Source organism: Drosophila subpulchrella, unplaced genomic scaffold (genome assembly GCF_014743375.2).
Source record: "Drosophila subpulchrella strain 33 F10 #4 breed RU33 unplaced genomic scaffold, RU_Dsub_v1.1 Primary Assembly Seq354, whole genome shotgun sequence".
Taxonomy (NCBI): domain Eukaryota; kingdom Metazoa; phylum Arthropoda; class Insecta; order Diptera; family Drosophilidae; genus Drosophila; species Drosophila subpulchrella.
Window position 1 is genome coordinate 1,799,228 of NW_023665577.1, and position 26,119 is coordinate 1,825,346.

At 41.3% G+C, this 26,119-nt stretch overlaps 2 protein-coding genes across 12 annotated transcripts in view; one reads left to right on the forward strand and one right to left on the reverse strand.

Annotated features, from left to right (window-relative positions):
- The window catches only part of LOC119560099 (diacylglycerol kinase eta), a 48,260-nt gene extending 23,869 nt beyond the window's left edge, over positions 1 to 24,391 (forward strand). For 2 of the 10 annotated variants that reach the window (XM_037873422.1, XM_037873430.1), the window contains 11 exons: positions 4,799 to 4,879; positions 12,796 to 13,644; positions 14,106 to 14,650; positions 14,781 to 15,708; positions 15,777 to 15,911; positions 16,147 to 16,590; positions 16,895 to 17,614; positions 19,171 to 19,293; positions 20,161 to 20,371; positions 20,447 to 21,642; positions 21,797 to 24,391. In XM_037873422.1, the coding sequence (XP_037729350.1) occupies positions 4,799 to 4,879; positions 12,796 to 13,644; positions 14,106 to 14,650; positions 14,781 to 15,708; positions 15,777 to 15,911; positions 16,147 to 16,590; positions 16,895 to 17,614; positions 19,171 to 19,293; positions 20,161 to 20,371; positions 20,447 to 21,642; positions 21,797 to 22,105 (5,541 nt within the window). In that variant the 3' untranslated portion in view covers positions 22,106 to 24,391. The remainder of the gene's footprint in view (positions 1 to 4,798; positions 4,880 to 12,795; positions 13,645 to 14,105; positions 14,651 to 14,780; positions 15,709 to 15,776; positions 15,912 to 16,146; positions 16,591 to 16,894; positions 17,615 to 19,170; positions 19,294 to 20,160; positions 20,372 to 20,446; positions 21,643 to 21,796) is intronic. The other 8 variants (XR_005221001.1, XM_037873424.1, XM_037873423.1 and 5 more) reach the window with 8 other exon arrangements.
- Positions 22,037 to 26,119, reverse strand: part of LOC119560100 (AF4/FMR2 family member lilli) — a 46,113-nt gene continuing 42,030 nt past the window's right edge. Inside the window, exon 16 of one of the 2 annotated variants that reach the window (XM_037873438.1) lies at positions 22,037 to 22,163. In XM_037873438.1, coding sequence (XP_037729366.1) covers positions 22,132 to 22,163 — 32 coding nt within the window. In that variant the 3' untranslated portion in view covers positions 22,037 to 22,131. The remainder of the gene's footprint in view (positions 22,164 to 26,119) is intronic. The other variant, XR_005221003.1, reaches the window with a different exon arrangement.

Consider the following 26,119-nt stretch of genomic DNA (forward strand, 5'->3'; position numbering starts at 1 on the left):
ACTATTTAATGTATGATTCATTTCATTATACCCTTGCAGAGGGTATTATGATTTCAGTCAGAAGTTTGCAACGCAGTGAAGGAGACGTCTCCGACCCCATAAAGTATATATATTCTTGATCAGCATCACTAGACGAGTCGATCTAGCCATGTCCGTCTGTCCGTCCGTTTCCCAAAAGTCTTCTTTCTTTTGCAGGTAGTATAATAGCTGCCATAGGAACGTTCGGAAAATTGGTGGGAAAGTAATATGAAACAAATTATAGCTTCGGTGTATTTTAACATATAACCTCCTACGCTAACTTCCTTTCTTGTTTTTACTGATAAAACAAAAAATAATATTATTTCCAATATTGTAGGAGCCAGACATCAATAGCCCGGCAAATATTACAAAAATATTTTTGAACTCATTGATAATATCTATAATTTTAGCAAGAAATTAAAATCAAATGTGAAAATATAGGTATCTGCGATAAGAAATACATCGGTACAATTTGTACAATTGTATAGAAACAATGACAGATATGTTTCGAAAGCTTTATAATAATTTTAATGGGAAATATACCCATTGATTAAAGACCAATAGGGATGCTATTTTTTCCTGTGTAAGGGCCAGGGTCTTGCAAGGCATAAATACTTTGCGAGTATTTAAATGTGGCTCTCAGCAAGGATTGGCGGCGCACAGCGGGCGGCAGGCGATGTTATGGCACATTAATAACAGGGGGGGAGTGTTCCGGGGTGGGTCCAAGAAAATGGAGCTGCTGGTTTCTCGGGGCTGTGGCGGGTAAGTTATGCCATTAAAATGTCAAAATTTCAAGCTGCGCCACTTTGACACGCCAAATGAAGCGTGGCGCGCCCATGCAGACACCTACGGACCACGCCCCACTACAAGCCCCCACCAAAACCTCTGCAACCTCTACGGAAACCCCAACCCCAAGGAATCCCCCAAGCGTAGTTTGTACCAGAGCTATTTAATACTAATTAGACCCAAAACTGGTTGGCACCCTCGTCGTATGAAGGGTAACGAGGCCATGTTCCTCTGGCAACAGTGTTTCCTTTTCGCAATTATTTGTTTGGGTTTGGGCTTGCTTTTTGTTTTGGTTCCGATGTCAGAACTTTTTGCTCCAAAGAAGGATGCAAAATGGAAAGTTAAGTTAAAAAGTCAGTGGCAAATGTCTTTAATGTTCGCCCGTGCGCCTCCGGACCCTGGAAATAGTTGGAATGCAATGGCGAACAAAAGTTTGACAAGTGACATTTCAAAGGAACAACTTTATCTGCAGGAACTCCTTGGCACTTGCGATGCGAAAGTTAAACGCTGCAAAGGCATCAATCCGATATTGATGTTCTGTTCGGATTGCTTTCTTAAAGTTTCCGCACCGATAAGATTGCTTTGATTCGCCTCTAACTTTCTAAAAGAAAATCTCTTCCGAATAGCGCACAATTAGTGGGGCTTAGGCTCTCAATGCCCAACTCAGCACTTTCCCGGCTCGAGTACACTAAATTCTAATGACCGCCAGTTCGTTTTTCCCATTAAGTGATTTCGCGTGCAAAAAATGCGAGAGGCCAAGAAGAAGACGAAATGGTTCAGAAGTAATGCAAAGAAATGGATATGAATGGCCCCAAAACTTTTCTGCAAGCTGTACACAACCAGAAAAAAAATGAAATAAATAAAAGGCGAAAGAAAGTATTTTCGTGCGCCAGGTGGCGGATTCCGGTCGAGGACCCGAACCCCGGACCCTCGAAAGTGCGCAAATTAATGATTATTCGGGGCCGATTTTCGTTCGGTCTCGGGGCAAAAAGAAATCTCGGCATAATGCAATCAAAGTTGGGTTAATGCCTGGGGACCGAAGCTGATAACACAGAAAATTAGCAATTTGCCCTAATGTGTCTGTGATTGACCCCAGCGGAAGCGGACGACTGAAGTGAGTTGAGGCCGCCGAGAGTCCGATTCCCTAATGTGTCATGTGCCTCAGACCCTTCGAAAAAATTCAAAAACTCAACGCTCCCTCTTCCCTTAGCCCATAATTATTTATTGATTCCTCTCGCCCCGTGTACTAAAATATAAATCAAACACACAAGCATAAGCAAATGTATATTTATCCGCCCGGATTTTAATGAGATCCGCAGCAGGGCCTCCACTTTTCCATTCTGCTTAAGATTTGCGATATCCATTCAAGCGGAAAATGTCTGCGCTCACTTAATTTAACAAGTGCGGAAACGCGCGGCAAACAGGAAACGCAAAAACTCTGACAAACGCCTACAATCAACCTCGAGCAGTGAAAGCGCTAAAAGAAAAGTAATAAATCGGGAAATATACAGTGGTCGGCATAAGTATTTTGACAAAATAAAAGTTAAGTATACTCATAACTTGAATTTTCTTCTTGTAAACTATAGGCATCAATGGAAAGGTAATTTCAATGCCGTTTGAATGATACAATACATTTCTTTACCCATTCAGTACTTATTGAAAAGGACGAATTTGTGTAAATCAACTTTGAAATTTAAAAAAAAAACTTTTTTCCTCGTCTTGAAAACTTAAATTTTTTGATGCAAAAAGTTTCTTCAAACAAAAATAATAGTAACTGCAAAAAGAATTTTTCAAATATCATTTTGCTTATATTTTTTATGATTTTTTGAAAGTGACAATGTCGGAAAAAATTTGTATGAAAAAGACAAAAATATGGCTCAAATGCCTGTTTTTAAGCATTTTCAAAAATTCATAAAAAATATAAGAAAAATGATTTTTGAAAAATTCTTTTTGCAGTTACTATTGTTTTTGTTTGAAGAAACTTTTTGCATCAAAAAATTTAAGTTTTCAAGACGAGGAAAAAAGTTTTTTTTTTAAATTTCAAAGTTGATTTACACAAATTCGTCCTTTTCAATAAGTACTGAATGGGTAAAGAAATGTATTGTATCATTCAAACGGCATTGAAATTACCTTTCCATTGATGCCTATAGTTTACAAGAAGTAAATTCAAGTTATGAGTATACTTAACTTTTATTTTGTCAAAATACTTATGCCGACCACTGTATATGGAGCTCGGTTTAAATTGTCTGATATATTAAAAATGAAAAAATTAAGTTAAAGGCTTAATAATAATTTATCGACCACGAAATGATTTTAAAGCACTAAAATATTTTGACATACATTAAACAATATTATTTTTACTGTTGGTATAAAAAAATACAGACGAAAAACCCTTTTTTTTTGATTTCTAAGCTTAACAAAGCCTTTTTTTAAATACTTTTTTTTATTTTAGTTGTATAAAATCTCCAATAGCTTGCACAACTATCAGGAAAATTAACCGAATAAAAAGAGGTATACCCGGAAATTAAAAAAAGAACATTTTGTAGAGAACGTGAGCCACGAACACAAATTAAAGTTCGAACTGGGGCCTGGCGTACATTGTGAGTGCTTGAAATTCTCGCTGAATTCAACGTGGGTTGAGGATTGCGGTTGGAGATTCCCTCCTTGACTGTATGTACTCGAAAATCCCTTGTAATTTCTCCGCAGTTCACGTACATTTCAAGTGCGCCAGTGTTCGAGTGTATCTGTGTGGATTTTGGACCGCCCGTGTATACGTTTAATTATTATAATGCTCACTCTGGCGGATTAAGCCGCTCCATCATACATATCCACTTGGTTTTGAGTGATGGCCATGCTTTCAATCAATTATGTGCCAAAACAACTTATTATGATTACACCATCGAACCCCCAGTTCGTGGTATTTTCGTAGGGAGGAACCCAAAATCAATGCGATGACTCCCTCACAAATTCCTGGAATCGGAAGCGGTATTGGTTTTGTAAGCTGCAGCATTTGGGTGTCATAATAAGACTTACGGGGGCTTCAATAAAAGCTCCCAACCTGCCACTGACACAGTTCCGCAAAAACCAAACCCTGAAAGTCAAGGAAGTTGTGTTCACATGAATAAATTATGCCAAGGCTGCGAACGGAACGGAAAACATGTAGGTATAAAGCGACTCTCAGAAACAGAAACATTTTTATAGGGGGGTATCAGAAGAAAGCAATCGCTAAGACGCAATATTAAATTGATTTCAGATCACTTTAAATTCGCACAGGGCGATGGCCAGAACAATAATCAAATATTAATTGATGTGGGAATTGAGGCGAATAAAACAAATATATAGAAATAATAAAAACTTGTTTACCTACCTGGCGGCCTTCGCAGTTGCCTTGGGGGCGCAAACAAAATCAAACTTTCCGAGTCACTCGAGTCAAAAGAAAACCAATTTTCGGCATGTTCAAAAACTACTTGAGTACACAAACCTTGGCGTTTCGATGGTCGTCGGTCTTGAGATTGGGTTTAGGTTAACGTTTGGCTCGGGTTTCGGGTCTCACTTCGGCACGGGCCTCCATTGTCACATTTCTATTATGTGTTTGGGCCGGCCTTTGTTGGCTGGTAAATATCCATTTATTTGCCGGCCTGTGTGTGTGAAACATTTCAATTTCCTAAAGGACCTGCGGGGCCGACAAGTTGGAAGGCCGGCCGAGGGTTTGAGCCACATCAAAATAGCCGCCGGCTAGCTTCAGCATTCCATTAAGGCCAAAGACAAGGCGAAATACACCGTATATATATTTGTTTTTTTTTTCCTCCTTTTGACCTGGCTCAGTGCCAACTCATTCCTCGGCTAAGCAAAGGCCAAGGAAGATGCAGGCCGCAAGAGGAATTTCTGCCACAAAATTAAAAAATGTTATGTGGCTGGAAAGGGTTGCAATATCCATATTAATCCTGCCGCAGACTGGATTTTAATATTCTCTTTAAATATTTTTTATTTGCAGTGCGATGTATTCGACGATATTGACCTATCGGACTTGTGTTACTTCGAGTGCAGCATCAAGAACGTAAATCATAGTTTTCAGGTAAGTCTGAGCAAATGTAAATTCGTTTTCCCATAAATAAACAACACAGAGTCATAAAAATTTAATGTGGAAAGTTTGCCCTTGTTGGGCTAAAAACTTTATTTCCCTGTGGGTGTTTTTGCTAATTAGCTCACCTGCCCATCTGCTTTTACTGCCTATTAATTTGGCAAACTTTTGATACAAATGTGAGAACATTTGGGAGGCCCAGGCCCCCAGAACCATTCCAAGAGGTGTGATATAGTAAATAAGAATCGGAAAGGCATCTCGGCTTGACTTTGATATCCTGAAGACAGGGAGCAGGAACTTCCTGTTTGCTATTGTCTGGCGTTTCACTTACACACACCAAAGTCAACCCAGGATTTGGCACTCTGAATTTTTTCGTATTTTTATATAACAAATAAAAAGGGGGAAATAAGAGGGCAACAAAAGTCAAACGGAAAACAAAAGAAGTCGAAGCAAAATGTTTACATTCAACGCGGGCTGCATGCCAAATTAGCATAAGTAGGCGAACTCCTGCCAGTTGGAGTCCCGAAATATATTCACTCTCCTACTTATATATATATGTAAATTTTCGGCTTTTTATACACGAATGCGCAACACTTGATGCGGGAAATTAGAGCGTTTATAAGAAATCCTCGGAAGCAGAATACTTGGCCCAGCTTGTTTCTCAATTGCGTGAACCTCGCCAATAATAAAAATCCCCATATATATCAAATATCTTTTTATAATACAAATAATAAATTTGCCAGCCGAGCGAATAAAGGAGCCCTAACAAGGGAAATTGCCAAAAGGCAATCCCCTCTTCAGTTTTTTGCGAAAATGTTATTAGCTAAGGCGGTACCCATCATCGTTTTTATTGTCTTTTGTCAGTTGAGTTTCAACGGCTGTTGGCGTGATTCCAAAGTACCCTTGGGCGTGTGTATCTATATATTTAAGGTGTTATCTAAACGGGCGAAGGACGTGATTCAAAAATAAAGGAGCTGAAATCCCTTAAAGTAAGTCTAACGCTTTGGACCTCGGTAGCTCTCAATTGACGTTAAATGCTGCAATTTTTTCGCTGTCGGAATAACTAAAATGAAGTGAGTTTTTCTTTGTTTTGTCAAATACAAAGCAAATTCAATTTTGTGTGTTGAAGGACCGCCCACAGGCCGAGAGTCCTGCCAAAAGCAATGCACTCAGAACTCAGCGAGTGCCTGTCAACAATGTCAGCGACACTAAACCGCAAACAAAAACGTTCCCTCGGTGCAATCGTCAGCGCCACGAAAATATAACAGCAAATAAGCCAATGAGCGGAACATTCAATAAAAACACGTATAGGAAAACACTTTCGTGAAAAACCAATTTCCCGTGGAAAGACCATAAAAAGTTTCCATCAATCTTGATGCACAGAAGTGCGGAGGGACCATGTTTGACACTATGTATAAGCCTTCGAAAATGTGAGCACAGATATGTCAGAAAATCTAGGAGTGTGTTCCATTTTGGCAATTTTTTCTGCAGTAGATATAGATAAGTATGTTAAATGTTAAATGATAGTGTTTTCAATTTTCAAAACTAAGGTACCTACCATACAAATCTTATATGTAATACGAAATAATAGTTCTAAAACTTGAGATTGCTTAAGTCCGTAATGGTACACCATTAATTTCTGTTATAATAACTCAGTTCTTATATATCTTAAGCCGAATTTAAAGTTCCTTTTTGCTCTTTATCAAAAGCTTTCCCGTATATGCAATAAATTGGCTTAAACACAATTAGACTTCCACAAAACAGGAGGAGGTAACGTGGCCTGCTTAAGAAATCCTGTGACCCCCAAATTGTATTGGCTCCATTCCTTAACCATTTACATTGACAGTAGCTGTTAGCGCCTTATATTTTCAAGTTATCAGCCCTTTAAACAGGCGTTCGGCATCTTAGGCACGTAACCGACGTCTTACTTGGGGCCACGTGCCTCGAAACTTTGCAGTTACAAATAAACAATGACAGAAAGGTTTACTAAGTCTTTGATGCAGTAAGTGGTAAGCGCATTGTGGGCCAATTCCCGACGCAGAGTGGTTTGTGGCTTAAACCGATTGTCGATGTAAGTACTCGGTGGGATGGAGCATGTTGTTTACAGTTTGCATGGATGCGAAAACAACACGAGCTTTTCCATCAGTTAAAAGTGCCTCATAACGTTTAGTGTCCCCGGATCAACTGCGTTCTGTTTCCACTTTCGCTTCATTTAAACAAATCCTATTCTCTCATGTTGCAACCGTCTTTGTGAATAACTTTTGCCCTTTCAATCATCAATCTTGAAAAGGTTTAGGCAAAACCAAATGGGCTCAGATGGTTCCCTACTCCGGCATTGTTGCGAAGCTTTGCCATTGTGCAAAATAAGAGGAAATTTATATTGCGATCTAATAATTCCAATCCTGCTTGCGATTACTCCGTTTGTGAATTATGTAAGCGCATGAATGGAATTACAACGGCTAAGTGCGTTCGTAAGTAATCCACTGGGAGACTAATTAGCGCCACCCACTTGCATATCATCAAGGACCTCAAACAATTCGAATATCGACGACAAAGGGCAATCAAGCGTGACAGCAATAATTTGCGTACTTCACTTAGCGGGCAATTTGCAAGTGAACCCCGCCAAACGTCCCTTCGACCGGCAAACTTTCCGGGAATTTGTAATAGCAATCAAGCTGATTGATTGCCTCGCCACACACACATCGTTGAGGGAAGAACAAGAAGCAGAGGCATCAATTATGCAAGCCGAAGCTCGACTTCTGTTAATTTCGCACCACACCACGCGGCGTATGCGTAATGCGCAATTCGGGCTTCTGCTTCGCCTCCCCTGCAAATTGAACAGAATGAACTGCCAGTCATCAGCTGCCTCGCCCCCGGAGTCTATTTTGAAAAATAAGCAATTTTCGTCTCCTATCCAAGAACTTAATTGATATCGAAGAACCAGAGCAGTCGAAAATGCTATTTCACAACGTCGAACATTTTCATAATTGGGTTTGCCCCCGCACTGGCCTTCTGTTATTCCTTGGTAAATATCAACGACAGAAATATCAACAATGGTCTAATTGTTTGATCAGATTTAACGCTGATTGGGGCCTCTGAAAAGTTTAATTTTCCCATTTAAGCTATAAGGTCAACAGTTTGGGGATTGTCAACTTGTTTAATGTCATGTGGCGTGGTTTGAATAATTAGTGAGTTCTGGAGAAAGTTTGCAGACGGATTAGTTATAAATTTCGTGGAAACAGTAAGTCACTCCAGAAGGTCAAGATAAGAGCTTTTCAGCTTTGTGATTTAATTTCATAATTTCCATTATGACACCCATATGTTTTCAAGTTTATTACTCAGCAAGACATTACTGTGTTGTTTATAATTCTTGCTAAGGCCAACATTAGGAAATAAAAGCATGCTGCTTTCCGAGAAACGTCTCCACAAGGAAAATTCATAAAAGCCCACAAAGCAGTGGATTATTAGTTTTCGTTATTCTTAAAAACCCCTGAGGTGCTCAAACAAATGTAAAAATATTTTTTTCTTCACATTTGCTTTGTAATGGCGTTAGTCCTGTTCCAGGTAATCGAAACACACCCAGCAGGCTAAAGTCTATCCCAAGTCCTTGACTTTTACATGTTCCTGAGCTGAGGAACTCGTAACATTTTGGACTCATAATGACTGACGAGCAGGATAAAAAATATAAGTTGCCAGACAAAAAAACCCAATGTGTAAATAGTCAAACCTGACTTTGAATTTGCTTTGTTTCCCGATTGACTTCTTCCTGGTAAAACTCAAATAAAAGGTCCCTCAACCTGAAGTAAACACTGAACTTTTCAACAAACATTATACACAAAGAGAAATTACTTTCTATTCCACCAATTAAAAATCATAGCTCTTTGACTTGCAAATAAAAACCCAAGAAAGAAAAGTTAATTAGGAAAGAAAATAAACAATTATGATCTTCATAACATAAGCAGAGGCTGCTAAGTATTCACAGCCTTAGAGTCTTCTTTAAGAGAAATTCCGCAATTGTTTTCAAAATTAATTTTTAAAAAAAGTTGCTCGGAAGTAGAAGGAGCAGAAACACAATTTGGCCAAATGACCGAAGGGAGGTTGTTAATATTTCAAAAGTAATTTTAAAAGTTTTCTCTCGCTTTTTCTGCGGTAATAAAAAAAGCCGGCAGCTTGTATTTCTGTCTCCTTTTCAGAATACCAAGTGTGAGACAGGGAAATACGCTCTTTACAGTCCGTATACCATACACACTAAATGTGAGCCTGGCCGAGACATTCAAACCGTTTTGATGTGCTCGCTGGGGGACAACGCGGCGTATGCGCAATTTGGCTGTTGCTTCTGCTCCTGCTCCTTGTGGCTCCTTGTCATGAATATTTGGGCGCCACTACGGTGTTTCGCGTAATGAATTCTGTCATATGTCGACTTGAGTGGGTGCGGCACAGTGGTGTAATTTTTCTGGATATGTAGAATTGCCTGCCACAAAGTATAGAACATTTAATAAGAAATTCCACATACAATCAAATTAATTATTGACGTAACATTTCCTGATACCATCTTTCAATTACGCTTCTACTTAAAATTAGCAAAGCAACAAACAAATGGAATAACAATAATATTCTTCAAAAAGTATTTACAGAGCACAGTTAAAAGCTTTTTGACATTTTCAAAATGCAATTATAAGACTGTCGTTTGATGCGTTATAAAATCTATATTTTTTTGTGTTCCTCATTGTATTTGATATTGGGATATTTATTTTTACCAAATATAATGAAATGAATTTTTCTTAAAAATCTTTTTTTCAACCATAGCTAAAAATATTTTGGCCAATAATTTAAAATGATATTCTTCTTTTATATGATAATAAGTTAAACACATTTATTGTTAATTCAAATATAGAACCACCGTGTATCTTAGCGGTTTTGTTTTTGTTTATTTTGAGATTCGAGTACGCGTTCCGGAGATGAGATGAGACTGAGTCTGTGGCTGCCTCTTAAGTCTGCAGCTGAAGGCGATATACGGTGCACGGCCAACGAATTTAATACGATTACTTGGTTGACGCCTGTCTGCGAGCTTAATGGATAGAATTGCCAATTGCTAAGCTGCCAAATTCTTGAGTCGTCAGAAAACCTCATCCGTTGTGGCGAGAACAATTACATTAAGGCAATTTTCGCAAGTACCAGTTGTTAGGCAAAATCAGTTTTGAAATGCAATTTATATTGATGTTTTGAAGAGTTCAACAGTTTCGTAACATTAATTAAAGCATTCAGAATTCATTGACAAGCAATGCATATCAAGAGTCATAAATATTTTTATTGATTGTTATGAAATATTGAATAAATTTTCGCTGCCCTTGCTGGAATATTTTCCCATCCGCAGGAGGTGAAAAAGGACTAGAGAGTCCTGCATGTTGTCGGACCCCAGCGGAGCTGGATGGCCAGCGACATCTGTCTGTGCCATTTTATATCCCTGTGTGTTCCGGTTTTACGGTTCTATTTTTTCGCAAGTGGAAACCCGTTGCGTTGGAGGAGCGAAAAATTGCAACCCAACACCGCGAAAGGGTCAACAAAGAACTAGTCCTGGCAAACAGGAATTTATTACTCTGCAGATTGGTTTTGTTCGCTGATTCGTGGATGCCCCAGAGGTGCCAGTCTGTGGTTCATAAAATGTGAAAAGCCACACCAGCGAAATACGAAATGGTGATTAAGAGTGGAGGGGACAGCTTAGCTCAAATATCCTGCAACAAGCTTGTTTTCATAAAAGGTGATGATGCAATGTTTGTCGTTTTTGCCAATAAGTAGATAGCGACTTTTAAAACCATTTGTACTACATGTTTTTAAATATGTAACAAGCAATTGCAGCACTAAATTATAGGATTACTTATATTCAAGGTAGTTTAAGAGCTGTCTGCTTTCACTTGTCTTTTTGAGAACCGTTGAAATTGAAATACGCAAGGATTGAAAGCTTCTGCGCAAATGAAATAAAAATAAGTGCAGCTGCCGAAAGGTCAGAGATAATTAAAATCCCAGGACAAACTTATTTAGCAGCCATTAAGCCACTAAAGCCAGCACTCGAATTGAATTAAAACAAGATTAAAATGACCAATCCGACGGAGAGCCAAGTGCAGCTGAAAAAAGTTGCAGTTCAGTTTCCACGAAAGTTGAACGAATTTCCCAGAATTTCCGGAGGGTGGATCGACGCGACGGATGGAGGCTTTCAGACAAACGAGCCGCACGCCCCGGATTTGCGCTTAAAAGCAAATCCATGTTGCAAACGTCAAAGTCAGCCGGAAGGAGGAAAGTGCCCAGCCACCCACGCCGAGAGGCACGTGCATTGGGAATCAGTTAACCATTGCACATTAGGCTAATTGAAAAACAGGAAGGAGTGCCAGGACGGATGGATAGTGATGATGGCGCTGGCGATGACTTTGCGGTTGCGGTTGCACATTAATTGCAACATTCAGTATGCAAACAGACCGTTGCTCGATCCCTTTGATTGGAAATTCTGGACCGACGATGCGCTTGAAATGCAATTAGTGCGGCGGTTTGTTCGGCTGACCCCCAGTTACTCCCTGCAATAAATAGGGCTTTATTGGTGGAGCGATGTCTGCCCTGTGGCCAAGTGTTTTCGCCACTTTTGCCTCGCCTCGATTGGCCCGAGTTCACTTTGCTGTCACAACAAACCGCACATTGTGCGGCTTATGACATCCCCACCTCCGCACAACCCCCTTCTGATGGTCAGAGGTCGAGTCAGCTCATGACATTGGCATGTCCACTGGCCATTGTCAAAAGCCCTCCAACTGAGTCAACTGCACTTGCATAACTCGGCTGACAGGAGTTTCGTCCTGGAATGCTTGATTTATTAGAGTCATCCGGCACCCTTTGGGGGCAAAAGTTAATTAGAAAATCTAATTAAGCTCGGGCACTGAAATTGATGGTAAAAAACAAAGTCATAACTTTACCTTGTCTAGACACTTTACTAGTTCATTAAGTCGATAAAACACCCTGTTATATTACAGATTGCAAAATAAAAGGGGAAACTGGTAAAAAAAAGTCAAGGAAAAATATCGCAGAAGGACATGTGCCCCATAAATTAGGCTGGGCTCAATGCGAATCATAATCCGCTAAGGTAACTCTGAAGGTCGACTATATCAGTTTTGTGGGTGGGTTATGGCCACTTCAACGAGCTTATACGGCGGTTTGTCCTACTTAAGGGCTTGGCACATGACCCTAAGTCTTCGGCCGACTCAGATGTCTGCGCATTATCATTAACATGAACAGCATTAGCATATTAATGAGGCCACCAAAATACATAACAAACCTTCATTAGGTTACACAACAAATAAGCAGGACGCGGCTTGTTCCCGCGAATGTACACATTTTCCGGTTGCGGGTTAAGGGAAAATTAGTTTGGCGAAAAGTTAACTATCCATAATGGGCAATGGGTTTCTGTTATCGTTCCTCATCTGTGCTTTTAATAGTGTTTGGGAATGCCATTAATTTACTTTATTGTTTTATCTTTATTGCCATTTCTAAACCCATCCCTTCCTATTTTCTCATCAGGCTTGCATTTTTATTTTCTTTCTTTATTTGGGATATAGTTATATCACAACTTGTTATGGCTTTTTAACTAGAAGAGCTAAGCAGTCTCCCACAGAAGGTACATCTTAAGAATATATTTAAATTTTCAATTCAATTATCGCAAAAACGATTCGGAATTAAGGCTAGTTCTTGACCATAGGTAAATAATTAACTGATTAAATAATATTGGTTCTACATTATTTATTTACATACTGCTTTCTTAAAGATAGAAACTAAATTATCAGGGTTGGGCAAAAGATACTAAGTTACCTAGGCTTTAGGATCGCGCTATTTTATAATTGTTATTTACCATGAACCTCTTCGTTTCCCCTCAGATAATCACACCCACTCGATCTCTGGTGCTCTGCGCCGAGTCCCGCCGCGAAATGGAGGACTGGCTGGGCAGCCTGAAGACGGCGACGGCGCCGCAGAGGCCGCGTGGGGACAGCTTCCTGATCGAGCAGCACGACATCCTGTCGAACCACCACCACTGGTACGCCACCTCCCACGCCCGCCCCACCTACTGCAATGTGTGCCGGGACGCCCTCTCCGGGGTCACCTCCCACGGACTCAGCTGCGAGGTGTGCAAGTGCAAGGTGCACAAGCGGTGTGCGGCCAAGTCGATCGCCAACTGCAAGTGGACAACGCTGGCCAGTGTGGGCAAGGACATCATCGAGCAGGCGGATGGCATCATCATGCCGCACCAGTGGATGGAGGGCAACCTCCCGGTGTCCTCCATGTGCGCCGTCTGCAAGAAGACCTGCGGATCGGTGCTAAGACTCCAGGATTGGAGGTGCCTGTGGTGTCGAGCTACTGTCCACGTGGCCTGTCGTCCTCAGATGGCGGTGGCCTGTCCCATCGGACCCGCCAAGTTGTCCGTCGTTCCACCTACCAGTGTCCACTCCATCAGCACCGACGACGCCTGGGATGTGGCCAGTCCGAGGGGCAACTTCTCGCCCTTGCTCGTTTTCGTGAACTCCAAGTCAGGAGACAATCAAGGAGTGAAGTTCCTGCGACGATTTAAGCAACTGCTGAATCCGGCCCAGGTCTTCGATCTCATCTCGACGGGTCCGAGTCTGGGATTGAGACTGTTCCGGCACTTTGAGATGTTCCGCATCCTGGTCTGCTCGGGCGACGGATCTGTCGGATGGGTGCTCAGCGAGATCGATCGCTTCAATATGCATGTGAGTATCTAATAGTCCATTAATTTTAACTAGAAGTTTTAGTTAGAAGTTCACTTTTAAGACCTTGGTGGTAGTTGACTTCCCTAAAAAAGATGTATACATCTTATAAAATGGATAAAAGAAAATTTGTCATATACTATGTTTATGCTCTGAACAGTCTCCAACACATGAAATTATAATATGAAATGATATTAGTATAGCTGTCAAATCTTTTGAATTTTATATAGAGCTCTATAGAGTAGTAGGCTGTGAAGTAGGCTGTGCCTCAGTATTTCGTATATTGGGACTGAATTCATAGTCAACTTTCGTGTGTTATCGAATTCATGAAATGGTGTTTATGCACACACGAATTTGCTCATTTCATGAATTGATTTCATGAAATAGGCATAGCATAAACACAGTAATAGACAGCATTAACTAATCATAAATTAACTTGATATCTCCTTTTTGAACCTGTACAGAAACAATGTCAGGTGGCGGTGATGCCCTTAGGCACTGGCAACGATCTGGCCAGGGTTTTGGGCTGGGGATCCAGCTGTGACGACGACACCCACCTGCCGCAGATCCTGGAACGCTACGAGTCGGCCAGCACCAAGATGTTGGATCGCTGGAGCATCATGGTCTTCGAGAAGGCCATTCCTGTGCCCAAAACGCCCAAGATGTCGATCAGCACCGAGCAGGAAGCCATGCTCACAGGCATGGTGACATCGGCCAACCACCATCTGCGCTTCATTGTGGAAACCAACGACACCCAGACTCTGATTAGCTCCACCCGGAATCTCTGCGACACCATTGACGATCTTGTGGTTCGAATCTCGGAACACCACAAGGAGGACGAACAGCTGGCGGTCAAGTGCGACATTCTCAAGCAAAAGCTTAACATGCTGCTAGATGCTCTTCAGGAGGAGGAGATCGGCGCCCACAGCGGCGACGACTTGATAGCCACCATCAGGAGTCTCATTGCGAGAAGTATTCCGCTGACACCAGGATCCAGCGCCTCTCTGCTGTAAGTAATCGCAATGTGTTTTTATTTATTTCCATATAAATGTATTGTTTCGATAAAGTTATTTCTTTTCTTATTGAATTTTAAACCATTTAATGTAATTAAGTTGTTATTTAAAACTCCCCACGAATAGCAACCCAAACATATCAATCGAAAAGACGGAAAAAGACCAGATCAATACAAAGGAGCGCAGGAATAGTCGGTCACTTCGCTCCAGCGAGAAGGAGGCTCTCCAGTGCCGTGCCAACAGCGTCAAACGAGCCATATACAATGTGGTGGAGCACTCGGAACCGGGACGTCCAAAACGCTACCAGCGGAAGCTATCGATCACCCCGTTCGAGGCCCTGAAGTTGCCCACCAACAATTCCGGGGAATCGACGCCCTGCAGCTCCCCCTTGCCAATAATCCCACCCATTAATATTATCTCCCCCACTATGGAAACCTCCCGACTTACCTGCATTTCTCCGTTGCCCGATACAAGACGTGATTCCGTAGACGAGAGCTTCTTCAACAGCATTAATCTACCGGCTCCGCGGCAATTTGCAGATAGTCGTAGGAGCTCTGGAGTGGAGGTAATCCAGGAGATCGAGGAGGGTGCCAATGGAGAGACCGTATACCGACGGAGTCGCATGTCCCTTACCGGTGGAGCCAATATCGATGATTTTGGTAATCGTTTGTCACCCTGCAGCGATGTTGGCGATAACTCGCCCACCGAGCGCAAAGTGGACTTCCTGAGGGTTCCGATCCACACTGGCGAACCGATCGACGACCCTCTTTCCGACTATCGACCCCACGAGGTCTTCGAGCGCACCTACTACATGACCCGGGAAATGGACAAGGACAAGGAAAAGGAGAAGGAGAAAGAAGTGGAGAATGACAAGGAGAAGGATAAGTGCGTCGAGAAGGAGAAATGCGTAGAAAAGGAGGACAGCATGCCCACCGAGAAGCTGGTTCACACTTGTAACCTGCAGGTACCCGGCGTTGTCGTTACCCCCAACTCCCAAAATGTTTACTCAAGCGCCAGCATTACAATCATAGATACCGACGCACAGACCACCACTGTACGTGTCCCATCCTTCAAAGAGATCTACCTCCACGATGATCACCTAACTTTGTTTGATCGTTACAGGAACAGTCCTCTTCCGACGATCTGGGTGGCGAGGCTAGCGATGTTCTTTCGGCCATTAGCAATGAGGAGTGCAGCGTGGCTTCCGAAATATTCGACAAGCAGGACGCAGGACAAACCGTGGGTGATATTATCCAGGTAAGAAATGTACAACTTTGAGGGTCTTAGTATTTTCATAGATCCTGTTATATAAATATGTATCTATCTCAATTCCGAAGTATTGCAAACTGAAGGCTTTACTAAAAACCTTGTTCATTTATTAGATGTATTTTTCTACCGGTTATACAACCACGAACATCGGTCCACCCGGGGGCGCCAACTAAATTTTCTTCTCTAAAATTTCCAAGCTATATGTATTTTTCTTCTCACGCAGAACATGGACGCCAGCAATTTCACTCACATTGACTCCCCGGAAACTAGCGATGAGACAGAAGCCATGCCCGGCGAGAGCATCATGGACGACATTAGCTCGGTACTGGGTCACGACATAACCTATGCCCTGCAGGACAACACCCTGACCGACGACACTACCACGCTCTGCTCGGAGCACGTGGGTCCGCCGAAACCTCCGCGCAAAAAGTCCTTGAGCGCCCTGAGCCGACCACAGTCCCATCCGCGCAGGCGCAACTCCTCTCCACCGAGAATGGCGCGTTTGGCGCGAATGGATAGCGATGATAATCCCCAGCAGTTCGGATTCGAGAATATCGTTTTCGAGATCGACAATCGATGCGACGACCAGAAGATGCGGGAGCCACCGCGCTACTGCAGCCTGGCGCAGTTCGTGGAAGGTAACGATATAGCGCGTCAGAGCTTCAAGGTAGGTATCTCAGCCGATCGGGCTGGGTTAGCTGTATGTCTAGCTTGTATATATGTACCGAGCGTATCTAGAGTTGTTCTGTATGGTTGTCGGCAGTGCTGAGATATGGCCACTTATGGTAAACTCTTTGTTGCTCTACGTTTGCTTCTTTCTTCAACTTTTCTTTTTCGGCTGTTCAATCGATTCAACCAACATCTAACCAAATATTAACCCGTCCAAAATCGAACTAACCAAAATAAAACCAACCCTCCAATGTACAAAACCATCGACTACTTAACTAACTATACTCCTGCTCCCGATGAAGCGTCCCAAAAAGCGCATCTCACTGAAAAAACTCAAACCCACTACAACCACTGAAATCGTATCTCAACAGCAGCTATTGCTAGAACAACAACGAAGTGGCGACAACGACAATGACGACCCCGAGGCCCAGCTAACGCCAACGAATAACGTGGCCAATTTACTGGCCACCACCAGCGAGGACGAGCTGTCCACGCAGACGGCCATCAAAATAGAAATACAAGACGTTGATGCCACTGTGCGCAACATCAACAGCAGCATGAAGGCCACTACGATCTTGGCCACGTCGACATCGCCCACGAAGAAATCGGGCCATGGACAAGATGTAAAGCGCATTACTTTTGATGAGTCGTGTAAGAAAGAATCCTTTGATGATGTAAATCCCAACTATCCACAGATAAGTGTTGTTGTGAGGCCGCCGACGCCGTTGCGCGGCGACTCCATCAAGCCCACGGTCTCGCTCCTGCCGGGCTCCTCCGGCGGAGCCATGGCCGTGTCCATGACCTGCTCCGGAATGCTGGGGGTGCGGGCCATGAACGCCTCCGAGATCAGGCGCCACTCAAGCCACGCCCCCGGCCTGGCTGTCCGCGAGTTTGACAAGGACAAGGACCGCCGGCACTCTGGCTTCAATCCCAACCAGTTGACCCTCGATCCGGAGCACGCCCGCTTCCTCAGCAGCTCGCCGGCGGCCAGTCGCAGGATCAGCTGCGGCAGCCTCTTCAAGGTGAGTCCCCGAGCAAGTCGCGAGTCCTCATCGTCTCTCTACAACCAGAACCCCTATTGCACGACTTTAACTAAAGTGGCACAACAAATGGATCTTGAACCCAATATAATAAAGTTCATAAGATACAAAAAAAGAATCTGCATGGCTGCAAAGCTTTTTAAAGAAAATTCTAAATACTTAGATGGTATTTTGAAAATGCCACGAAAACATATCAATAATACATTTTCTTAACCATAATTATTTTAATGAAAGCGTTTTAAGCTCCACTTCAAGCCATAGCATAAAATATCGGCGGTTACTAGGGTCTTCAAATCACTTTTAAACGTAATTTTATGTGTCTAAGAAGTATTCGACAATATATGTATGTTACACTCAGAAGTTCAATTAATTCATTCACAGAGAGACGACTATCCATTATGAGCCGCATACTTTTAGACACCTTGAATTGCATTTTTATTTATATTTCATAAAGTTTTCTTGTCGTAATTAAATGAATTTAATATTTCCGCAAAGCAAGAATGGCATATACACTCAAAAATAACAATATCAAGAGCTTCATTCAAATCATCATATGGTTACTCAACCATATCAAAGAGATTTACAAATGGAGAAAGCTACAATAAAATATCATACAGCTAATCTGAAATGTATATTATTTGTAAAGCCTCAAGGCACTTCAATAAACCATTTCGAGTTGTGCTACTTCAGCTAAGTGCGTGCGATACGTTCAATCCAAATTGGCACCGCATCGTCGGCAATTGCGAAGTTCTTGAGTTTTGATTGTGTCAGGCGAGCAATTGGTGTCAAGTGCAAATGCAAGTGCAGAATGCAGCTCTCATACAGCCACACACTAACAACAGCGACTGTAGGTAATGGTTCGTACAAGAAAATCCCAGTCAACCACCAACCACCAGGGAGTTCTGTAAAAAATCTGGATTCTGTTCCAGGTACTCACGTACTTTTAGTTTGCAGCTTACGCAGTATTAATTTGTTTGGAAACATTTCGTATGAGTTTAAATAAAGTTCGGAGAGTTAATTAAAAGGGTAAATTGAAGGGCAGTTTGTAATTTAGTGTAAAGTAAAAAACTAAACGAAATCAACGTTTTGTTGTTCGTTTAGTTTATTTGTGAGTTCTAACTGTTGGAAAATAAAGTAAAAACTTTTCGCAAATCATTTAAAGTAATATGAAACTGTACTAGATGTTTCCTTTTTGTTTTTACGATTTTTATTTTCCACCGTACTCCTAAGTTATCTTAGTTAATTTAGACAGTTAACAGTTGTTTAAACCACTACAAAATAAAACCGTATAAAACAACCATGTATATGATTTACAAAAGCACAAAAACAATTGGTACGTATTTCAAAATTCATTCAACTATATGAGCTTTTGTTTTATATATTCTTAACCAACACTCAAACTCTACACTACAAAGACACTATACAGCTTAAAACAGTTGAGTGTAATTAGATATTAATATTCACACATTGTAAATGGATAACATACAGAACTAAACACGATTTCTAAAAGAAAGGTCATTCTAAATACATTTCCTTAGAAGAAAAACCAAAAGATCGCCACGAAGCGCGGCTACGGATTGTTCAGTGTTCGGTTCTTTGTGGTGGCCGAGCCAGATATTCGCCTGGCCACCCTGGCGCTTATCAGGCCGCTGATTCCTCTGGTAAGCCAGTCCAAAAATCCGGGGCGGAGTTCCAAGTGCTCGGGCACCGGCCCCTCCCCACTCCCCCTGTTCTGATCCCAAACCGTTTCTGCGTTCCTTCGTTCGTTCGATGTTTAAACTCCCCAGCAAATCCAAATATCTGGAAAAGCAACTAATCGAGTAAAATCTTCGGACTGACCGAAGCGGACCTGTTACAAATTCGAAATTTATACATGCTTATCCTACGAAATGTTCTTATCCACAAGCACATCCTTTGACTTAAGCTCTTTCTTAGCATTGTCCGTGTAAAACTTATCTAATGTCATTTAATCGTTTATATCTAACGTAAATTAATTTTTAAAAATTATTATTAACCGATTTGCAATGGGTCCCCAACAGTCTTAAAAATTAATAATCCCTCTGTACAAAGCGTCTCTTTGAAGTGCCAGTTGCAGATCCTCAGCACCTGCGTCAGTTCGCATTTGAGTAGTGTTGCAAAGTTACCAATAAGTAAACAACTCTGTTAAACAACACCTAAACGAAAACAACAGACACACGTAGCCTCTGCTTAATACCCGACCATCTTTAATTTCAATTGTTTTGTTGGTTTTACGTAGTGCGCTGTCTCCTATGCTCTGCCTTACTCACACTCACTCCGCCTCTGTTCCTCTCTCTGTCGCTCTGTCCCTCGAAAAGTACTTACCAACCCTGCGCCGTATTTGCAAGTCACCCAACACTGGCACACTCACCCACACAGAGCCACACTCGATCACATCCACATGTTTCTTTGTATCGTAGTTAGTGCTGACTTTCCGGTTGCTCTTTGACACGTACTCGACTTGTCAGGATTTTTGACTTCCGCGACTAATCGAAACCTCTTTCTTGCAGCCGAACGAAGCCCTTCCGAATCTGCAGACCCTTAAGGGTTCCAAGTCGAGCTTGTTCATGGGCTCCACTCTATTCGGCTTCGATCACTTGGCTTCGGGAGACAAGGACAAGGAGGAGAAGGGTGGCAAGGACAAGGAGAAAACGCCCACCGATGAGACCGGTCGCAAGTTGCCTATCATCAATCCCCTGGTGCGACTGCCCAACTGGCCAAGTAAGGATCACTTCCATCCATTAATTTTCTTTAATTCAATGTTACAAATTGATTAATTGATGATATTTTCTCCAGACCTTTCCAATGGCGGTGGTTTCATATCCAAATGTCTTTTGGCCAATGCCGATACGCTCTGCGCCGCTGTCAGTCCTCTAATGGATCCGGATGAGACCCTCCTGGCCGGCTACCATGAGAAGTGCGTGATGAACAATTACTTTGGCATCGGAATCGATGCCAAGATCTCTCTGGACTTCCACAACAAGCGGGAGGAGCATCCGGAGAAGTGTCGATCTCGGGCCCGCAACTACATGTGGTATGGGGTATTGGGATCCAAGCAGCTCCTGCAAAAGACCTGCAAGAATCTGGAGCAGCGGGTGCAGCTGGAGTGCGATGGTCAGAGAATTCCGTTGCCGGAGCTGCAGGGAATCGTGATCCTAAACATACCCAGCTTCATGGGCGGCACTAATTTCTGGGGCAGCAGCAAGAAGGATGATATATTCCTCCCACCCAGCTTTGATGATCGTGTTCTCGAAGTAGTGGCTGTCTTTGGATCCGTCCAGATGGCAGCCTCGCGGCTGATCAATCTTCAACACCATCGGATCGCCCAGTGCCAGAGCGTGCAGATCAATATCCTGGGCGACGAGGAGATACCCATCCAGGTGGACGGTGAGGCCTGGCTGCAGCCACCGGGAATGATCCGCATCCTGCACAAGAACCGAGTGCAGATGTTGTGCCGGAACAGGAGCTTGGAGCTATCGCTGAAGAGCTGGCAGGAGAAGCAGCGCCAGCACAGCATCTCCATCCAAAGGGATGCATCCTCAACAGCTTCGGAGCACGCCATCTCCACCGACGAGGTGATCTCCGAACGCGAATGCTACGTACTCCTCAACTTCATCGAGGCCGTTAGCTCGCTGGTCAAGTGGGTCAAGTTCCTGATCATCTCGCATCCGGCTCTGCAACACGATCTCTACGAGGTGGCCTGTCGGGCCAGTGAGGCCCTGGAGTCCATCCATCCGCAGGGCAAGCTGCTCGAAGGTCCTTCGCTGCGCACCAAGTTGGTGGAGGTCATTGACTCGTCGCGACAACTCTATGACGATGCCTGCACCCTGCTCCGCGATCGAGGTCACAGCTTGATTCTCCGCGAGGATCTGGAGACGAAGCTCAGCGCGGCTTTGGCCAACATGGAGATGGAGCTGAAGAAGTGCTCTGTGCAAAAGTGCATCGACGGCAAGCTGAGGGCCTACTTCAATGTTTTGGCGCCCAACGAGGAGGTGAGTAGGAAAACATATTGCACGACCTATCTAAAGAGTACCGCTTTAACATATATCGTTCTTAAAAAAACTTTTAATAAATCATTAAAATACAAGGAAAGCTTCTTATTAAATGACTAAGGATGTTAATACAAAATATATTTCTCTTTCGCAGTCCGATGGCCGCCGGAAGTCACGACCCTTCTGGGTGAGACTACGCTCCGGCTCGACCGCCGGCCAGCAGGCGTTTAAGCCACCTTTGACCAACACCCGCGAGGCAGCTAACAACTGGAGCGTGAACGAAGTGGTCACCTGGCTAGAGACGATGCAGTTGTCCGAGTACGTGGACAGCTTCCTGAAGAACGACATTCGGGGCAAGGAGCTGCTCACCCTGGGAAGGCGCGACCTCAAGGACCTGGGCGTGGTCAAGGTGGGCCACGTCAAGCGCATACTGCAGGCCATCAAGGATCTCAGCGAGAACTAGGCTTCCTGCTGGGACTCCGATAACGGCTAGTACAAAAAGTTAGTCTTCGCATCGCGCTCTTAAAGATGAAGTGGGAATATATTGAGTTGTAAGCGATCACTGGGAATGTTAAATTATGGGACAAAAATGCATACAACAATCACTAATTTATAGGCTAGCTTAGCTAACTTCACAAATGAAGGGGGAACAGATTGAGCGAATGAAGAAGGAAAATCTTCGATGGAAACTAAGATGACACGAACGATACTCTAACATATTTAAGTCTAACTGACTTACTCTCCGACAAATTAACTCGATATACATCTATTGATTGGCAGAGAATTGTACATTTTTTCAGCTCCTAGCCATGTAAGTCGAGACAAAAACAAAAAGCACTTAAAATTGACTTTGGTTTTTTCGTATACGTATGTCAAATTGAAGAACACAAAAAATTGGCAGTTAAACGAATTTAAACGTAGTGGCACAAGCGAAAACTTAACAAAGCCGATAACTGCAGTTAGATATTAAATGTTTACCCTTCAACTTACGCTTATATTAAAGAAATCCAAGATCCCATTCCCAAAAGGAAGCTAATGAATCCAAATTAAAACGCAAGTAACCGACTTAACCAATGAAATCGATTCTAAATTTATAAGCAATTTAAATTTTACAAAACCTAACAACAAACTGCAGCCCCAATCCAATTTAAACATTATATAAAATATACTTATACATATACCTAAAAAAGATATTCGAAACTATATTTAAATGTTTCCCCACTATTGTTAAATCGAAATGATGCTAATGTTAATGCAAAGTCGGGAGCCAACTCTCGTAATTGCAGCAAAGAAAAGTCTGTTAAACGTGTCATTTTTGTGGTAACCAAAAGCAACTCTAACTTGTTTATTTAAATGAATTTAGTTGTTAAGTCCGCGACGTTTTTTCAAGATAAGTTTAGGTTAGAACCTTTGGGGTCTTGGTGCCGGATGCTGGGCCCCCGAAAAATTTATTTGGTACTTTATACACGCATATGGTATAATCTTAGCTAGCATTGGAACACGGAATTCCGGTGTTCGGAACCTTTTTGGTAATCCTTTTAATTGTTTACATTTAAGCGAATCCAGCCCCTTTTATCCAAAACGTTTAAGTGTTAGGAACGAAATTGTGCTAAATTTTTTATAAACGTCAACTTTCGATTTGATCAATTATGTTACTCTATCTCTCTATCTAAATACGAACATATAAATATAGCTGCATATGAGTAGGTTTAGCAGTCCACTGATCTGATCTGTTTTGGCCCATCCTCAAATGTTTGCTCAAGTTGCCTCCAGTTGAGTGAGTTTTTGAAATGGCACTGCGGTAGGCGAGCTTAGTCTATAACAAATCACTTGAGCGAAGTCTATAAATTATATTTTTTGATATATAAGTATAAATGAGCCCAGACCAACTCGATTGATTTGTTGTGATCCTACCACGAACTTATTTTCCAAAAGCACCAGTAGCAATCCTATCATTTCTAAATATTTTGACACATATTTGAGAAACTATTTACGCTTATGAGTAACCTAGATAAAACATAAAAAATGAAGGATATTAAAAATGGAATGGTATCCTTTTTCATAATAGATAAAAACATAAATACAATGTTAAAAATTGAGGACACATTTTTTCGAAAATTTTTCGACACATGTATTTTCGAGCAAACTTTAATGTAATTAAAACCAAAATTAAGCAAAATCGTAAGACAATTGTATATTTAATTTATATATTCAATGGAAAAATCTGATCGGCATTTCGCGTTCCCACAGAAAGTTTAAATTTCTTCGGTTTTTCCATATACCACCTCTAATCAGCCTTCATTGATTTTATGTTATTTTTTAAAAAACTGTGATAACAGCTTTCTACATTTCTGTAATAAAAATCAACAAAGATCAGCAAAATGAACATAACGTAATTCGTGAAGTGCAATGAAAAATCAACTGTAAAGTCTTATAAATAGTTCGTCTACAATCAGCAAATAGGTAATGCCTATGAAAACCATTTACCAGAAATAAATGTTTTACAATATATCTCAGTAATGTAATTTCAAACTACCTATTGCCCAAACCCTAGAAAAAAGTAGCAAATGTAAAACCTGTCTGTGCAGAACTATCTCTTGATGACAACAAAATCGATAATACAGTTAAGTAAAAAGCAAACCATAAAGCAACAACATTTCCTATTAAGCATAATACATCAATTATAATAGAAAACATTTTCTTTAAGAAAAACCTAATAACAGCAATAATAAAAGCAAAACAAAACAAAGCTTATTCGTTTTATTTTTACACACGTTACTCGTAGAGTAAAAGGGTATATTATATTCGGTGAAAAGTATGTAACAGGCAAACGGCAACGTTTCCGACCACATAAAGAATAATATATATTATAATCTTTTTAATCTTAGATAAAAGTGTTTTTCAGTAGGGTGTCACGCCCTCTCTGACGTCCGCAAACCGCCCAAAACTGTGGCGCCCTCAGTTGTATAGCTAAAACTAAAATTTCATCTGAAAATTATTGGTTTCGTCATTACCTATCGATTAACCTAAAAAAGTTTACTCGCTCTACCCACAAATTGTTCCGATTGAACCATTCATTAAGAGGTTATAACCATATGTTGTAATCGCCGCTTGGTGTCGCCCTACAATCTCCGAAAAAGTACCTTTGCTTTTTGCACATATCCAACTCCCTTGCGCTCCCTTTACTTAAGTATCGAATATCTGGCAGTCGAGAAACTCATACTTTATACGAGGCACATTACTATATCGTTCTTTCTTGTTATAAATATAAGAGTTGAATAAATTAAGATCGTGTTTCTGAAGGATACCAACATTATTCCAAGATTATTTCCATAGCAAAACAAGGGTTTTAAAACGTTTATATGCATTTTTCATTTATTCGATTCATACAATGTTATAATCATTATACCATCACTTGTTTTTTCGGTTTCTATTTTATTTTTTCAAGTAGTCCTCTTTCATATGATTCGGCCACTTTTTTCAAAGTTAATTTATAATTATATTATATCGTGTTATTTAGCATTTCTATGAAGGCTATTTGGTGTGCCTTTTTATGACAATTCAGAAAAAATTATCAATTTGGTTGTATTGTTATTGACTTTTTTGTATTTCATATGAGGCTTTCTTTTAATTCATTAAAATTGTAGGCGCATTTAGGCGTGAAAGTCAATTTTTTAAAATTTGTTTAATTGATTGGTGTCATTTTATATTTTGCTGGTGAACCGAAATGGAAAATATTTATTGTTTGACTTTCATATAAGTGTTTATAAAAATCGATTTTTCCTTTTCACTGTTTTTGAAGAAAAAGCCTTTGTCGTGCGCCTATTTTGGAATCGTTTTGGGAGTATAATTTGTTAGGGTTTTCTTTTTCTGCCTTATTAATCATTTCATATCCTTTTGTAAACAAGCTAGAATATATATCAAGTTCGTTCTTAAGTAGATTCATATTAAAGTTGCCTAAAATTTGTTAAGTACGATATTTAAAACTAAATGAGTTCAAGAGTCTACCATTCGGTTGTGTTATTTTTTGTTTTTTATCAAACTGTAACTGGAAATATAGTTTTCTTTGTGTATGTGAGTGTGCATTTCCTGTTTGTTTCATTTAATCTTTTTAGGGGATTTTAGAGATTGCCAGAGTTTAGTTAGTTGTTCTTATTATTTATTTCTAACTAATGCATTTGACTGGATCGAATCGGTGACAATACTAGGACTGAGCGTAATAAACAATTTCTGTCAGGGGCACTTGATAATATGCATTATAATTGGTAACTATTTATAAGATTCAGTGATTAACTCATCGATTTCAACTAACAAACGGGTCCATTCATGAAAAACATATAAAAACAAGGAAGAACGCTATAGTCGAGTATCTCGACTATCAGATACCCGTTACTCAGCTAAAGGGACCAAAGGAAAGTGGAGATATGCAAGCAGCAAATGCGCCACCTACCGGCGGTAGACAGATTTAAGCGTTGTG